Source organism: Bubalus bubalis, chromosome 14 (assembly GCF_019923935.1).
Source record: "Bubalus bubalis isolate 160015118507 breed Murrah chromosome 14, NDDB_SH_1, whole genome shotgun sequence".
Lineage (NCBI taxonomy): Eukaryota > Metazoa > Chordata > Mammalia > Artiodactyla > Bovidae > Bubalus > Bubalus bubalis.
The window spans coordinates 81,186,837-81,203,885 of record NC_059170.1 but is presented as its reverse complement, the minus strand read 5'-3'; the positions used below and the strand labels follow the sequence as shown (position 1 = coordinate 81,203,885).

Genomic DNA, 17,049 nt, shown 5'->3' with positions numbered 1-17,049 from the left:
CAATAATCGTGTAGACACTTTGTAGCAAGCATAATGTCAGAATATTATTATATGTAAAACACCAGTCTGTACCTTTCAGGAATATGAGTTAGAGATCTTAGGTTTTAGCTTGTTATTTGGTCATTGAATAAAGATTTTTTTAATGGAAATCAACATATTGTATACTTTGGAGTCAAAGTATTATACAAGGAAAAATGAAAATGATCCCTATGATGTTAAATCATGTGCTTTGTCTATTTTAATTTTACTGACCATATGACACTGAAGAAGGTCATTTAGTTTCTCTGAGTCTCAATTTTGGGGTATGTACAAAAATAATAAGGTGTATCTTCCTTTGCCTATCTTCTAAGATAGGCAGGAGAATCAAATTTGTAGGGAGGATCAAATTTGGCAATGCACATGAAAACACTTTGTACGATACTCCCTATTAAGACATTGTTAGTTTGCTTATTATTCATATTAATGAAATAGCCTTTAAGAAATACAATATTTGGAGATCACTATAATTAAGACAGTGTATCTCTAGCTGAAAGAGCTGATTCTGATTTATAGAGTAAAAATTTTAATTAAGCAAGCTACTGAAAATGTAAATATAGGAATTAACTCAGTAGTATTTGTTTTTCTGTCCCACTGAAGGCTGGAGAGTACTATCTCTGTGTGTGTGTGTTTATGTAACTGTGATTGTCCTAAAAGAACCTAAATAACCCTCACAAACTTCGAGTTCACTTACATTCCTCTTGGGAGAGTAGCCACCATATAGAGAGCAAGGATGTCTGACCCCAGCGTTCCAAGTCCTCATACAATCAAAGAACAGACTCACGGAAAATAAGCCGGAATAGATACACTGCACTGACTGACGACCTCCTTTGAGGAGGCGTTAATTTAACTTTAAACCCTGATCTCACTGAGAGCAGGGGAGAGAGGGGATGTCTCCAAAATGCAGGAGCTGTTGCCATAGCATTTTCCTTCTCTCTTCCTGCCTACTCCTCCTCCCCCAAAGCAGCAACAAATGGTGCTCTACCGCTTTCTTTCAGGAACCGGATGCATTTTCTGAAGCCAGGACTCCAGTGGTGTGATGTCTTCACCACCTAATCACCGGTAGGGATATTGAAGAAGTCTGAGGTTGCTATTAAGTTTCTCAGGACAGAATCATCTTTGCGGACGCAACTGCAGCACAGGAAACAGGGAGAATCTGAGCCCTCCCAAGTCTCACTGGACCTCTGCATGAGCCCAGCCACCGTCACTTCTGCAACACAACCGAATTCTTTCAGCACTCGCAGAGTGCAGCTCCCTCGCCGCGCGATCCTGCCCTCCGCAGTGAGCGGACTCGCATCAGCCCGCTTGGGTACCGTCCACGCCGCGGCCGCCCGCGCACCGAGCTCTCGCCCGCCTCCTGCCCCCTCTCGCGGCCCCCGCCCCTCGCTCGCCCGGCTCACTCCAGCCGCTACTTGGAGGGATTCCCTCTCGGGCGGCCTCTGCAGCAGCACCCGCTGGCCTTATTCGCGGCTCCGGTAGCATGGATCTCCGCAGAAGAGCCCTTCTCGGCGTGGATGGACTTCGAGTTCTCCTGATGCTGTTCCGTGAGTAGCGTTTTGGGGACGGTCAGAGCAGGGCGCACTCTTTGCAGAGAACGGAAGGGGCACCGTACGGCAGGCAGGTAGCTTAAGGTCAAAACGTGGACCTAACGTTTTGCGGGTTGGTTCTCTTTGTGGGGGCGGGGGGTTGCGGAGGGCCTTCCCCTCGGTAGCAGGGAATTCCCCAGAGAGCCACACACCTGTATGGCAACCCCAGACATGGTGCTCACACGGGCCTGCTTCGTGGCTTAGAGCGTTGGCGAGACACCTTTGTTTTAAAAGCCTAAAATGAGGAAAAAAGGCCAGTCGGATTACAAGTCAGTAAGGCTTTAAATGTTTTCTAATTTAATTTTATTATAAATCAACAGCAGTCGAATTTGTTGCCGCTGGGGCAGAGAAACGGCCCGCAGAGCGCATGGTAGCCGGCGAGGAACTTTGTCACCCCGAAGCCTGCGGACTGTGATGTCTCTCCACCTTGAGCCCCATACGCGTGGGCTTGCTGAGCCCCGAACAGATAGGATTTGTTTTTTTCCGCAGATACAGTGACTCGAATCATGGCAGAACAAGAAGTGGAAAATCTCTCAGGCCTTTCCACTAACCCTGAAAAAGATATATTTGTGGTGCGGGAAAATGGGACGACGTGTCTCATGGCAGAGTTTGCAGCCAAATTTATTGTCCCTTATGATGTGTGGGCCAGCAATTACGTGGATGTAAGGCACTTTTTCCCTCCCGGCTTGTTCCTAGGGCTCCAGGGGCGAAGGGCACTCTCCCTCAAGACCCCGTGAAGACCTGGGTCGCCCGCCTTCCCCCCTAAGCCCTTCAGGCTCTCCTGAATGCTGCATGGGGGTTCCGGCTTGTAATGCCTTCTGCTCGCCCCGCCTGCTTGGAAAGTAACCTCCCCTCTCTCCGCTCCCCTAACGGCCGGCCGGGTCTGCACGCAGAGCATCTAACCGCATGTTCCCGGACCTGGGAGCGCGCGCGAAGGAGCGCCCAGGCGCGCCAGACCCGGAGTTTGGACCCGCCGCCCTTTACAGCCCCCACGGGGCCCCGCGTGCTGAGGGGGTTCGGGGCGTCTGTGTTCCCAGCTGATCACGGAGCAAGCGGATATCTCATTGACCCGAGGAGCCGAGGTGAAGGGCCACTGTGGCCACGACGAGTCGGAGCTGCAGGTGTTCTGGGTGGATCGCGCGTACGCACTCAAAATGCTGTTTCTAAAGGTAACTGCTAGCGAGGCTGGCGGAGCCCCTGCAGACTCCGGGTGCGGGTGGATAGGGGCCGCCCCTCTGTCTCCCAGGCCCTCTCTGCGCCGGCGGTTCACGAGCACCTACTCCGCTCGGCAGGAAAGTCACAACACGTCTAAGGGACCCGAGGCAACGTGGAAGCTGAGCAAAGTCCAGTTTGTCTACGACTCCTCAGAGAAGACCCACTTTAAAGACGCAGTCAGTGGTGAGTAGAGGTCAGCAGGGCTGGAGAGGGACCCTGGGGAAAAGCAGACGCTGCTGGGATCACAGGTGTGGAATCGGAATTCCTTAGGGTTTTGGAAACGCCCCAGGCTGGGTCTCGGGGATGGAGGAAGGGAGCGCGTCTGAGTCCTCTGGCCTTCAGGCCTGGGAGACGCGCCTCAAACTCGGGGCCTGAAGGCCTTCGCCCATCTCCTGACTCGGAATGAGACGCCTCCTGAGAGCCTGTCTGCCCGGGGCTGCCTCAGGATAGTTTTCTCAAGATTTGTCCTTTAGAGGAACGCGGAGAAGGACTAAGGCTGTATTTTTATTTCCTTCTGCACCTCCTTCCCCTTTTTAAAATTCTTATGCGCTAAAACTCCAAGGGGGCAGTTATGACTTTCATTTTGGGTCAGAATTTGATGGCCTTTCAGATCTTTCGGCCCGTGGCTCAGGCCTCACCACATCTTCAGTCAACTGCAGATACCCCGGAGTGGATTCTGAACCGTGTCCTAAATGTATTACTTTTTTCATGCCCATCACTACAACAGTTCACCCAGATCCTCCAAAAATATCGTGGCAAGGAACATCCAAGCTCCAAATAATAATATTGGCATCTTCAGGCACCATCCAAGATCACATTGAAATTTATATATTTATTTTGTAGATTATCTGATCTACTAATAATGAAGCCATCCATCACCTGGGCACCTGAGTTAGGACAAGATTTTTACTGAATACATACAAAACTACATATGTCATCTCTTCCATTTCACCGTTTATCAATCCAGTAAAAAGGGCAATTTTGTCTCTTTATCAAAGTTTATGTTCAAATATTTCCCACAGTTAAATTAGACTGAAGAAAGAAAAATCTTAATCCTGGGAAGGAGAGAAGGGAGGGTGGCAGGCTTCCAGAGATTATGTATCTGTACAGGGGCATCAGCCCAGAGCACTAGCAGCCACTGTGCTTTGCTGAGAAAGATATTTTATTTTTTTCAGAGCAGTGTGAGATGTAGAAAACCAAGTCACTGTTCTTTGCATATTTTTGGAATCTCTGTTAGATTTATATAATTAAAAAGGGTTGGAGATTTAGGTATCACTCCCTGCTTCCAAAAAGAATTTCCAGATTACAGTTTAAGGAGCCCATGCTCATGAAAGGACAGGGGCATTCACGTTTGCAGAGTCTTAGCCAGACAGAGTAACAGGGCATGTCAGCAAGTGGGCTAAGAGGCAAGAGCCAGCTGTCGGGATCACCACGAGGAGGATTCTGCTAGCCACAGGCTCCTGACCATTGCTTTGGACCCTTCCTGCAGCTGGGAAGCACACAGCCAACTCGCATCACCTCTCTGCCTTGGTCACCCCAGCCGGGAAGTCCTATGAATGTCAAGCTCAGCAGACCATCTCACTAGCCTCCAGCGACCCGCAGAAGACAGTCACCATGATCCTGTCCGCGGTCCACATCCAGCCCTTTGACATCATCTCTGACTTTGTCTTCAGTGAAGGTAGGTGGGTGGGGAGTCCGGAGGAAGGCGAGGTTGACTCAGGCTGGAGACGGAAGGTGACCTGCAGGGCGCCAGGCTGCTACCCTTGGGTTGTCTCTAGGGTAGCATGGCTCTGCCTCCCTCTGCAATGCTTCTTAGAGACTACAGGAAGCCGACTGAAAAAATGGCTCTTCCTGCTCTTTCTTTCTCCTTCATGTCCTTCTTTTCCTCTCTCCTTCTCCCTCTGTTCCTTTTCTCCTCCCTCCCAATTTCCCTTATTTTTTTCCATTGTTTTCTTTCTCCCCTCCTTTGGCAAAAGAGGAGACTGGATAGGAAGACAGTCAGTTGGAAAAAAGCCTAGAATTTGATGCAAGTTTCCCAAGGAAAAGGCAGCTGAAAATTCCAAGCAGTTATCTAGAGAGCCGTGGATTGGAGAAAGGTCTTTGCTTGTATGGGTCTCAGTATCTTCATGGTCTCTAGACACATCCAGCCCTAGGTTCTACCACTGTAAATCTAAGTTTTGTGTGAGCAAAATTCAATAGGGGTGTGTGTGTGTGTGCACATGTGCATGTGCACATGCGCAGGTTACACAGAGAGACTCATGAAGATGTGCCTCTGTCCAGCATTCATATTTACAGGGAGGGACACCAGAGAGGCCCCAAGAAGGGAAGGGTCCCTGATCTTCTCCCTCTGAGGAGTGCAAAAAGCTGCTTCTCAGTCTGTTCCAGCCCTGATAGGAGATCAGGCAGGATCTAGCAGAGGCGTGTTTAGAGGATCCACATTCTCTTGGTTTTCTGCATCCCAGCAGAAGTAGGGGAGCTCACATTCTGCAATTTGCCCAAACCTAGCAACAATTTACACTGGACAAGCACAGGGAAAGTGAATTCCTCTAGTCACTTGTTTGCTCTCTCTGTGTTGTCTGGAAGGGGCTTCCCAGGTAGGTCAGGGTAAAGAATCCACCTGCCAATGCAGGAGACTCAGGTTAGATCCCTGGGTCGGGAAGATGCCCTGGAGAAGGAAATGGCAAGCTATACCAGTATTGCCTGGGAAATTCCATGGACAGAGGAGCCTGGCGGGCGATAGTCCATGGGGTCACAAAGGAGCTGGACACGACTGAGTGACTAAGCAACAACAATTGTCTAGAGGAGGTTGTTAGAGACAGTTCGATATTCTCATTTATTCTTTGTGGTTAATAAATTAGATTTTGGTTGCTTTATGGATGCTCACCTTTGGGCTGGGGATCCCCAGGGGAATTCCACCATTTTTTTTAAATTTTATTTTATTTTTAAACTTTACATAACTGTATTAGTTTTGCCAAATATCAAAATGAATCCGCCACAGGTAAATTCCACCATTTAAATGTGTAGAATATTGGGGAATCCCCCTCTGGTCACACGCAAATCATTAAAGAATTCCCAAGGTGTCCAGCTTTCATCAACTATCCCTCTCCAAGTACACAGAATAGAATCCCTCCCCACAAGATTATTCAGAAGGCATTTGGGAATTCCTCAGTTAAACTCTCCTTGAGGGAAAGGCCTCCTTCTTTCTCGTCTTCATATTTTTTAGCACCTAGTACAGTGCTTGGCACGCTGCAGATGCCCTGTGAACTTTGGCTGAATCGACATTCCGAAGCTGTGGACTCAGCTAATGTGTGTGTGCATGTGCCTAGTCCCTCAGTCGTGTCCGACTCTCTGTGACCCCCTGGACGGAGCCCACCAGGCTCCTCCATCCATGGGGATTCTCCAGGCAGGAATACTGGAGTGGGTTGCCATGCCCTCCTCCAGGGCATCTTTCCCACCCAGGGATTGAACCTGCATCTCTAACGTCTCCTGCTTTGGCAGGCGGGTTCTTTACCACCAGTGCCACCTGGGAAGCCCCAGGCTCAACTAATAGAGAGCTGCAAATTCGTCAGTGCTAAAAAATCAGCATTTAATAGATTTAGAACAGCGGTGCCGCACTCACCTGTTATGTGGAGTATGGGCTCTTCCGTCTTAATGTGTTTTCTACAAAATTGAAACTAAATGTCAAGATGTTAACCCTCAAAAATACTGTTGGTTATGAAGGTATTTATAAAATGGAAGTGTCTTTCTTAAACTCAAAATATTAAATATAATGAAAAGCAATTGGACTTAATTGGTGACCAGGAATTCATTTTGAAAATATTGGATCATGGAGTCCCCAGAGTCCCTGCAGTAGACGCTTTTGAGTTTATGTGTGTACTTTCAGTAGCCTCTAATTGCTCTTTGTGTTTCCCTGGTCTGCTGTTTTTAGGCACTTCTTCACGTCATTGTACCCCTGGTGCTATAATTGCTGTTTTTACTGTTTCTTTACATCTCACCTCAACCCACTATGGGTTATTTCTAAATTGTTGCTTATAGTCATTTATGAATGGAGAAATCAGATCTCACGCATGTTAAAATTGTGTACAAAATAAGAGTAAATGAGTACCAAATAAGGATCGGGGCTACTTTCCTAAAAATCAGTGATTATTTTAACATAGACTTAATGATCTCTGTGTACAAAAAGCAATTTTAATCCAATTCCAGGGTCTAAATGGATAGTCTTAGAGAGTTTGTAAAGATGTGTAACTTCCTAAATGCAGATATATTCAGCACAGGCAAATTGGACTTGTCTCACCAAGGCTTTTCTGGGTAATGATCAGGATGTTGCCTCCTGTATGGTGCCTTGGGGCTCAGGCCTTGACATTCCTGGGAGGAGGCAGGCCTCCTTTAGTCACTCATTGGATCGGTGTGCTTTGGTGTGGCTGGGCTTCTTTTGTTCCCGGCTCCTTCTGTCTGTGCCTCTCAGCACCTGCCCTCAGTATGTTTTGTAAGAGGTTATTTTACTTGTTTTAGTGGAATCTGAAAGATTGCTTTTGGAGTGCCTTTTCAGAAGCCGACACTTGGCTCCCACTCCCCAGAATAGAAGGAGGCTCTGGATGTCTGGTTGATGCCTGTGCGGGTGTGAGTTGGGGCTGCCTGCGTTCCAGTGGGGTGGTGGTGTCTGGTCACAAGTCTGACACCCCCTGCAGGGCTGTGTACATGGCTTCTGGCATGTGCATGCAGGATCCGCCGCATGAGGGCGTCAGGTGAGAAGTCCGTTCCCTGGCGCCTGACCTAGTCTCCCACCTGCCTCCTTCATAGATTCTGAGAAAAATGAGGATGGCTCAGTGAAACGGGTTAGTGGGCACGCACACAGCACTCACAGAGCCGTTCAAGTGGGGCTGACATCTTTATCACACAGACCCCTTTAGGGCGTTGAACTTGGCTGCTGTACTGATCCCGGGTGCGTCTCATAGCCCCGCCGGCGCCGTCTGCACCGTTTGCAGCTCTGGCAATCTTTTATCCGTGGTCTGGAGGCCGGGCTGATGACGCCCGGGTGATGCTGCTGGTCCACAGCAAACTAACTGTAGGCGCCCCGGCGGCAGGGGGATTTTGAGCCAATTAAGGAAAATGATATGACGATAAGAGGCAGTAACGCGCACGCTTCCTGGGGGTCATTTGGGCACGGTTGTGTAGGGAAAGCCCCCCACAGCAATGGGACCATCCCGAGGAAGGTCTCTGGGGGCCGCTATCCTGGTGATGGGGAGGGGGGTGTGAGGGGGGCTTAGTGTCTGGGTGATGTCCCCTGACAGCATGGGGAGGGGTCCTGGGGCCGCAGAGCTCTGGGGGCAGCAGAGCTCAGGGCTTTATCTGTCTCTTCAGTACCCACTGTAACAGCTGTTGGGTGAGGTTTGTATCCAAAGCAGATAGGCCCTAAATGACTAGACACTCAGGCCATTGTGTTTAGATGGTTTTTTAGATATTTACATGTTTAGTTGTTTACACGGTTTTTTAAATAAGTGAATGTGTCAAAATTTGAGTTTGGCACAGGCGGGCTTTTGAGTTAATAGGTCTCAGCCTGCAGTGCAAATGTAACCCACCAAGGGGCCAATCTGTATAGGCTGGTTTCTTTCTATACAGCATACCCTTGGTGTGGCGACGCTCAGTCTGCAGTTCAGGGCAGCTCGTGTGTCCCCGCTGTGTGGGGCCCCTTGTCTTTCCCCAGTTCGTTCCTGGTGGTGGGGCCCTTTGAGGTTCAGGAGACTTCTGTGATGGGGGTGGTGCCTCCCCAAGAGGGAGCAGAGCAGACTGAGTATTTCAGTGGCTTGAGTTAAAGGCAGCTCTCATGCGTAATGACAGAAGAAATGTAATGGGACAAGGTGTCTCTGTGCCCCGTGTGAAATGTGCAGGTTTGATGGGCATTTATGTCACCACATATACACTGCTGCTGTTTAGTCGTGTCTGACTCTTTGCAACCCCATGGAGGTCTCCACCAGGCTCCTCTGTCCATGGGATTTCCCAGGCAAGAATACTGGAGCAGGTTGCCATTTCCGGGGCCTCCTTAATTCTCAAGGGGAGACACAGACAGAGAAACCTGTGAAGGATGGACTGAGGCCCCCATTTAAGTGGAGAAACTGAGGCTCAGGGAGGTGAAGTAACCAGCCAGGGCTGTGCTCTGGTGGCTGCCAGCATTGTGACCGGAGCCTGTCTTTGGGTATCAGATCCTGTACTCTTAGCATCTTCAAGTCTCTCAGCTGCTCCCACTGAGAAACTGTACCAAACACGTGAAAGCAGGGGCCACCTTCAGAAAGGTGGTCAGGTGCCCTGAATTCCTGAGCTCTTTATCATTGTTGCTAACAGTGTGATTGGGAGATACCACTTGATCTGCACTTTATCCAGAACTCTGGGAAAATCAATCTGTATTTTATTGAAAATGAATGTACACCACCTCCAGCAGAGTGCCGCAAGGCTGGCTGCCGTGCTGCAAACCAGGGAAGGGTGTGTTGATGCTGATCCAAAGCATTGCATATGCCTGTGGTTGACCTGGGGCCTCCCAGCCAGGAAAATACCGCCTGAGTAACTGAGCCTTCTCAGGGCCTCCTGGAGAAGCATCCAGAGAGAGACAGTCCTGTTATTAACACTGCAGAGAGCTATGTCCAGGGCTGGAATACAGAGACCCAGTGCAGGGCCATGTCACCAGCCAGTCACAGAAAACTGCGTTCTTGCTACTGTCCTGAAGCCTAGTGTTTTAGGTGGGGTTCCCCAAGAAACAATCCTCCATAAGGATTTAAGGGCAGGTAGCTACCTACCCTTAGGTAGAATTAGTTAGGGTTAGAAACACCTAACCCTATTTAGTTGTTTCTAAAAAGCGTTGCTCAGGGAGTGGAAAAGTGAGGTGGGAAAGCTAGCAGCTAGTGCAGGTGTGTCGGAGAAGGCAATGGCACCCCACTCCAGTACTCTTGCCTGGAAAATCCCATGGGCGGAGGAGACTGGTGGGCTTCAGTCCATGGGGTCGCTAAGGGTCAGACAGGACTGAGCGACTTCACTTTCACTTTTCACTTTCATGCATTGGAGAAGGAAATGGCAACCCACTCCAGTGTTTTTGCTTGGAGAATCCCAGGGACTGGGAAGCCTGGTGGGCTGCCGTCTATGGGGTTGCACAGAGTCGGACACGACTGAAGCGACAGCAGCAGCAGCTGTGCAGGTGTGTAAGTGAGCAGGTCGCCCTGGTGAGCACTGGGGCTCACCCTGATGGAGATCCTGGGAAAGAGTGTGAGTTACCGGCCAACGGCCATCTGCCTCTGATGGCTCTCCGGGCCGTCTAACCTGCCCTGGGGTTAGAGTCCATGGGAATGGATGGGAATGGTGACTGCCAAGGGCCTAAGACCCTGTCCATGTGTGCTGCGACTCGTTCCGGGGTGTAGGAGCCCTCCCCGTTCTGGTGGAGCTCACAGGTAGCGGGAAAGAGTTTATGCAGCTCTTCCTGTGCACGCTGTCCCTGGCACACAGCAGCTTCCGTCAGTTAACTGCTTTTCTTATTTACCGTTGTGCTTACATCTTGCTGAGAGTATCTGCTTACCTCCAACCAAAGATCTCCAAAGCCCACTCATCTTAGCACTTTCTCAGTACACAAAATACATTTTGCTGAAGTTACAGGAGTCTTGAGCCAGCCCAGAGGAAATATGGAAAGAGGAGCAAGCCTGTTCCTTTTGCTGCCCTGTCAGACGGCAGGGCATGCACAGCCGGTGTCCCTGCCCACTTTCTGCAGCGGGAGTGCCCCGTGGCACCAGCAGAGCCGAGCAGTCCGCTTGCCCGTCTCCATGCTGCCTGTTTGGAGACAGTGAAGGGTCCTTACACTTTTGCTCATCTCAGGGAGTAAGGACAGCTTGAAAATGCTGTGGTCATCAGACAAAACAGAATAAATCTCACATCTGGAAGAACACCCTAAGATGCATCAGGATTGCAATGGTGGCCCCAGGGTTGTGGCTGAGGGCACCTGAGCTGGCACCTGGCGGCCGCCCGCCACACCTCTTCTGTCTGATCTGGCTACATCTAGTTCTTTCCAGTGACTGCTCTGGCGGTTGCTTTTTTCCGGTCATAGACCCTGGGCCTCCGTTTTGTGTTCTCTAAACCGTGAGTACAGCCAAGGTAAAGGTGTGAGGGAGCCCGAGATCTGTGGAGGCAGAGAGTCAGGGGTCTCTGAGCGCCCAAGGCTGCATGCTGAGCTGGGCTAAGCCGAGGGATGCTTTTCTCCCAGGCAGGGGTCGAGGGCAGCCATCCTCCGTGGTTATATAACCTGTGGGTTAACTCATCAGTTTACTGCACAGGATCTTAACCCTGGTGTCTGTAGGGTTTGTGGATAGAGTTCATGGGGGGGTCTGTAAATTTCAAAGGGAAACACTTCCATCTTTATTTTCACTGATTTCTAATTAATATTTAACATTTCCTTCGATTATAAATAAAGGTAACAACCCACAGTAGTATTAGTCATACCCATGACTTTGTCACTAGCAGAAATCATAGACATTTTCTTTCCACATTTTGTGCAGATCTTGCGAAGTAATAATTACGCTTCTCACTGCTTTGCAATCAAAGCCAGCCTACATGTATGCTAATAAATACATATATAACTGTCCCTTGAATTATTTTAAAATACTCTAATAGCAGACTTCAGTGTAGTCCATTTTCTGTGTAATCTTATGTTTTTCATTTTATGCATTTATAAGCGTATTTCTGAGAAGGGAAGATGGTTTCTTCATACTGATACCAAAAAGAGGATAACTCTGCTTTAGTGGGTCATGACCAGCACTACTCTATTTACTTTTAATTGTACTCATGGCTACTATTTGTCACAATGATGTAGTAAGGATACACAGCTGGATCACAAGGGAAGAAGGCACAGTGGCTTCCGGAGGAATCTGTGTGCAAGTTTCCTCGTGGTGCAGCATGCAGATTTTAGGGTGCCCGGACCTCACTGGTTGTGGCTCACAGGCTTTGGTGGTTGCAGCGTGCAGACTCTAGGGTGCCCAGACTTCACTGGTTGTGGCTCATGGGCTTTAGTTACCCAAGGGATGTGGAATCTTCCCAGAGCAGGGACTGAACCCAGTGTTCCTTGCATTGCAAAGTGGATCCTTATCCACGGGACCACCAGAGAAGTCCTGGATATTTTAATAACCTAGGCTAGGAATCCAATAACTTGAGTGTTGTCCTATTTAATTGATAAGTTTTTATTTTACACTGTATAGAAATATTAAGGGGTTAAGTCTTAGAGTTGGTTGGAAAATACTGTTTCTGAAGAAAATATCTCCCTGAAGTTTCCTTGAGAAATCTTTTTCTGGGAGGAGGGTGGATATAATTGCTTTACAGTGTTGCACTAGTTTCTGTTGTACAACAGTGTGAATCAGCTATGTAGTATATACATATCTCCTCCCTTTTCTTGAGAAATCTTTTCATCTCTATCTGCCTTTTGGTTTTCTTCAGTTCAGTTCAGTTCAGTCACTCAGTCCTGTCTGACTCTTTGCAACCCCATGAATCACAGCACGCCAGGCCTCCCTGTCCATCACCAACTCCCGGAGTTCACTCAAACTCACGTCCATTGAGTCAGTGATGCCATCCAGCCATCTCATCCTTTGTCATCCCCTTCTCCTCCAGCCCCCAATTCCTCCCAGCATCAGAGTCTTGGTTTTCTTAAGCGGACTTAATTAATCATAATTCAGAATACTTTGGTAGGAATTAATCATAATTCAAGATCTTTTGGTAGGAGCTCATTGCCTTTCTTTTTCTTTCACATTTCAGAACATAAATGCCCAGTGGATGAGCGGGAGCAGCTGGAGGAAACCTTGCCGCTGATTTTGGGGCTCATCTTGGGCCTCGTCATTGTGGTCACGCTGGTGATTTACCACATCCACCACAAGATGACTGCCAACCAGGTCCAGATCCCTAGGGACCGGTCCCAATATAAGCACATGGGCTAGAGGCTGCTGGGCAGACAGCCCCCAGCCGCCGCACCCCCGGCCCTGGCTGGATCAGGCAGAGAAACAACAGCACTTCGCACTTGCACATGGGATACACCAACACAGCTCCAGTCAAACAGACTTGGGTACGCAAGGCTTGCTTGGCCTGCATCCATGCTTAAACAGGGATGGGGGGATTCGTTTGGATTTATGGGGCGAATGACATAGCCCTTCCAGGCTGAGAAGTGGGAGGGGTGGGGTCAGCCAGCTTTCACGCTCGTGGTGGCTTGGCTTTGACTCTCCAAGGAGCAACGCATACAACTCGGAGGAATATCTGGCTCTGAAGTGTAAGGACTGGAACCACAGTTCTTTTGGAAAGACACCCCTTAGGGTTCAAGAGGAACAACAGATGCTTTGCTCCCTTGAACACAGATGGCGTATCCTATACTATCGTCAGTGCACACAAAATACAGCCTCATGCTCCCTGCAGCAAGACCCCTGAACGTGATCCATGCTTCTGGCTGGCATTCTGCATGTCTCGTGATTGTCTTGGGAATGTTTCACTGCTCCCTGCACCCAGCAAATTCACAGCACAAGAACTTGTTTAACGTAACTATGCAGAGTTGTTTGGACTTTATAACATGTCAGGTCCAGGTATGGGGACCTGAAGAATCAATCCATGTGAGCTTGTCTCTCAAAATGAATTAAAATACACTGCTGTCTGGTATTTGGCTGCTTTCTTGAAACAAGTCAACACAACTAAAAATGGCTTGTGTGGCATCCACAGGAGAGAGGGGGATGATGAAGATGGGCTTCTCATTCCTGTAAGAGGAAAAGCCAAGAAAGAGCAGGAAAATAATAGCAGGGACGGGGGAGTTGGCTTTTCCAGGTGAAAACCATGGATTTGTTTTGGCAAATATAAGTAGTTTTAATGATGGCACCTCTTCACTTGATCTTACCTAAAAGGCCGAGAAGTGATGATAATGGCACCTCTTGAATGGTTTGTCTAAAATAGTTTCTGATGTTTCTTGATCTTGAGTCTCGCATTTCATTTTGTATTAAAAAGCTGGACTGAACAGAGTAGTTTGGACTGAGTTTTGAGATAAAATGTAACCTACTGAATTCCTTAGAGAAAGATACATAGTTTGGATTTCATCCACCTCCTAAATAATCATTGTTCAGTTCTGAGCTGGAAGAGGGAGATCTTCTCCTCTGGTGTTAGGGTGGGGATCCATCAAGCCCCATAAGACCACCCCTGCATGAGAGGCAGCTTGCGAGTTCCTCCCCCCAAGCCTTCAACTGTTGACAGAGCACATCCTTGGTACTTCATCATCCCAGCAAACTTACTAAGTAGCGACCAGCTGCTGTGCTCTGACCTGTCCGTTTGCTGCTCTGTCAGCCTCAGTCTTTGCGAGAATGACCTCTTTTCAGTGTCTGCCTGGTAACAGTGAGGAGCAAGCCCTGATTCCTTGTAAAAGCTGCATGTTGCACAAAGAAACGGAGAAGCCCCTGGTGCTGATGGACACCTGACCCCCAGTTCACTCCCTCATCTGTGATGGAGGTGGACACCTGCTCCCCCAAGTTCACTCCACTCTCTCATCTGTGATGGGGGTGGGCACCTTCCCACTCAGCTCACTCCACTGTCTCATGTAATGGGGGTGGACACCAGATCCCCAGTTCACTCCACTCTCTCAACTGTGATGGGGGTGGAAAACTGCCCACCTAGTTCAGGACAATCTCTCATTTGTGATGGGGGTGGACACCTAACCCCCCCCCCACCTAGTTCATTCCACTGTCTCATCTGTGATGCTGGTGGACTGCTGCCCTCCCCCCACCCCCACCACCGTTCACTCCACACCCTCATCTGTGATGGGGGTGAACACCTGATCCCCACCCAGTTCACTCCACCCTCTCATCTGTGATGGGGGACTCCTGCCCCCCCCGCCCCCCCCCACCCCCCTGCCACCGAGTTCAGTCCATTCTCTCATCTGTGATGGGGGTGGACTCCTGCCCCTCTTGGTTCACTCCAATCTCTTATCTGTGATGGGTGTGGACAACTGCCCCCTTAATTCACTTCAAACTCTCATCTGTGATGGGGGCGGACACCTGCCACCCCCCTCCCCCCAAGTTCACTGAACTCTCTCATCTGTGATGTGGGTAGACACCTGACTCCCTCCCCCTACCCCCGCCCCCACCATTCACTCCACTGCCTCATCTGTGATGGGGATGGACAACTAACTCACAGTTCACTCCACTAACTCATTTGTGATGGGGGTGGACACCTGCCCCCCCAGTTCACTCCACTTTCTCATCTGTGATGGGGGTGGATTCCTGCCCCCCACCCCCAGTTCACTTCACTCTCTCATCTGTGATGGAGTGGACACATGCCACACCCCCCCCCCCAGTTTGCTCCACACCCTCATCTGTGATGGGGGTGGACACCTGCCCCCCTGTTCACTCCACTCCCTCATCTGTGATAGGACTGGACACCTGCCCCCCCAGTTCACTCCACTTTCTCATCTGTGATGGGGGTGGATTCCTGCCCCCCACCCCCAGTTCACTCCACTCTGTCATCTGTGATGGGGTGGACACATGCCACCCCCACCCCCAGTTTGCTCCACACCCTCATCTGTGATGGGGGTGGACACCTGCCCCCCTGTTCACTCCACTCCCTCATCTGTGATAGGACTGGACACCTGCCCCCCCAGTTCACTCCACTGTCTCCTCTGTGATGGGGGTGGACTCCTGCCCGCCTCAGTTCACTCCATGCTCTCATCTGTGATGGGGGTGGACACCTGCTCTCCCCAATTCACTCTACTCACTCATCTGTGATGGAGGTGGACACCTGCCCCCCCCAGGTTCACTACACTGCCTCATCTGCAATGGGGGTGGGCACCTTCCTGCTCAGCTCACTCCACTATCTCATATAATGGGGGTGGACACCTGACCCCCAGTTCACTCCACTCCCTCATCTGTGATGGGGAAGACACCTCCTGCCCCACCCCAGTTCACTCCATTTTTCCATCATCTGTGACTATCTCACCCTCCATGCCCCAAACATGACAAGCTCTTTCCTTTTTACCATCTCATGTATTTTTAAGAAATTTCCTATTTCTCTTGAACCATCCAAGGTTTTATGGAGAAACAGGCTCTTAAATATATCCATGAGTGACCCTTTCTTTCTGGATCCTCTTTAGAAAACTTTTAAAAACTTTTCTGAGTGGTATTTCTGAAAACTCCATGTTTACATAGTTTGCTTAATCTACTTTTACAAAAGTAAAATTGTGTTTTTTTAAAAAAATTTTACTTTCACAAAACATAGGGTTGATTACTGGCTTTGGAATTGACGCTCATCCATTCATTCAGCAAATGTTTTTGAGCACTTGCTGAGTGCAGGCTCAGTGCTGGGTGTGCAGCGGTCAACTTAACAACTGCAGGTCTCTACAGGGGGAGGTGTAACAGGAAAGAGCACATACACACAGATCACTGGAGAGAGAACAGGGTACCTTCGCACTTCTCAAAGTGTTGCCACGTGGTCACATCCCTATGGCTAAGCTAAGTAAATCTTTCTAGAATCCAAATTTCTTAATTCTCAAAATTGAGTGATTTTTTTTTCTACCAGTGATACATAGTTTGTATAAAAAGCCAGGACCATTACTGTTATTATTAATTGTCGCATCTTTATCTGCTGTTGCTGCTGCTAAGTCACTTCAGTCGTGTCCGACTCTGTGTGACCCCATAGACGGCAGCCCACCAGGCTCCCCCATCCCTGGGATTCTCCAGGCAAGAACACTGGAGTGCGTTGCCATTTCCTTCTCCAATGCATGAAAGTTAAAAGTGAACGTGAAGTCGCTCAGTCGTGTCCAACTCTTAGCGACCCCATGGACTGCAGCCCACGAGGCCCCTCCATCCATGGGATTTTCCAGGCAAGAGTACTGGAGTGGGCTGCCATTGCCTTCTCCCCCATCTTTATCTAGCAGTCCTAAAATTAAGTCTCAAGTTCAGCCTAATTTCTTCACATTTTTCTCAGCCCTTTTAAAATCTTCATCATCAGATAAGCAAAATAAAGGGGGGCCCTCCTGATGAGGGCAGGGTTGGTGGTCTCTGGGTGGACAGGAAAGGTGCCCAGAGGCATGGTTCATGTCCATTGCCATTGTTCTGCATTTTGCCGAAGCTCCTGCAGCAGGAGCAAGCTAGGGCAGAGGCTTGTCTATCTGCATTGCTTCCCAGGCTCAGAGACAGGAAAGAAAACAACAGCTAAAGCACAGATGCTCAATTAC

General features: G+C 49.3%; 1 protein-coding gene across 2 annotated transcripts; it reads left to right on the top strand.

Moving 5' to 3' along the window:
• The first annotated feature begins 812 nt into the window (after positions 1-812).
• LAMP5 (lysosomal associated membrane protein family member 5) lies at positions 813-13,496 on the top strand. Of its 2 annotated transcripts, none has more exons than XM_025264587.3 (6): positions 813-1,580; positions 2,112-2,284; positions 2,660-2,791; positions 2,915-3,020; positions 4,378-4,515; positions 12,612-13,496. In XM_025264587.3, the coding sequence occupies exons 1-6, from the start codon at positions 1,517-1,519 to the stop codon at positions 12,788-12,790; spliced, it is 792 nt and encodes a 263-aa protein (XP_025120372.1). In that variant the 5' UTR covers positions 813-1,516; the 3' UTR covers positions 12,791-13,496. The 2 variants fall into 2 exon arrangements, with proteins under 2 accessions (XP_025120372.1, XP_025120371.1); XM_025264586.3 differs by having other exon boundaries at positions 832-1,580; positions 4,327-4,515.
• Positions 13,497-17,049: the final 3,553 nt, after the last annotated feature.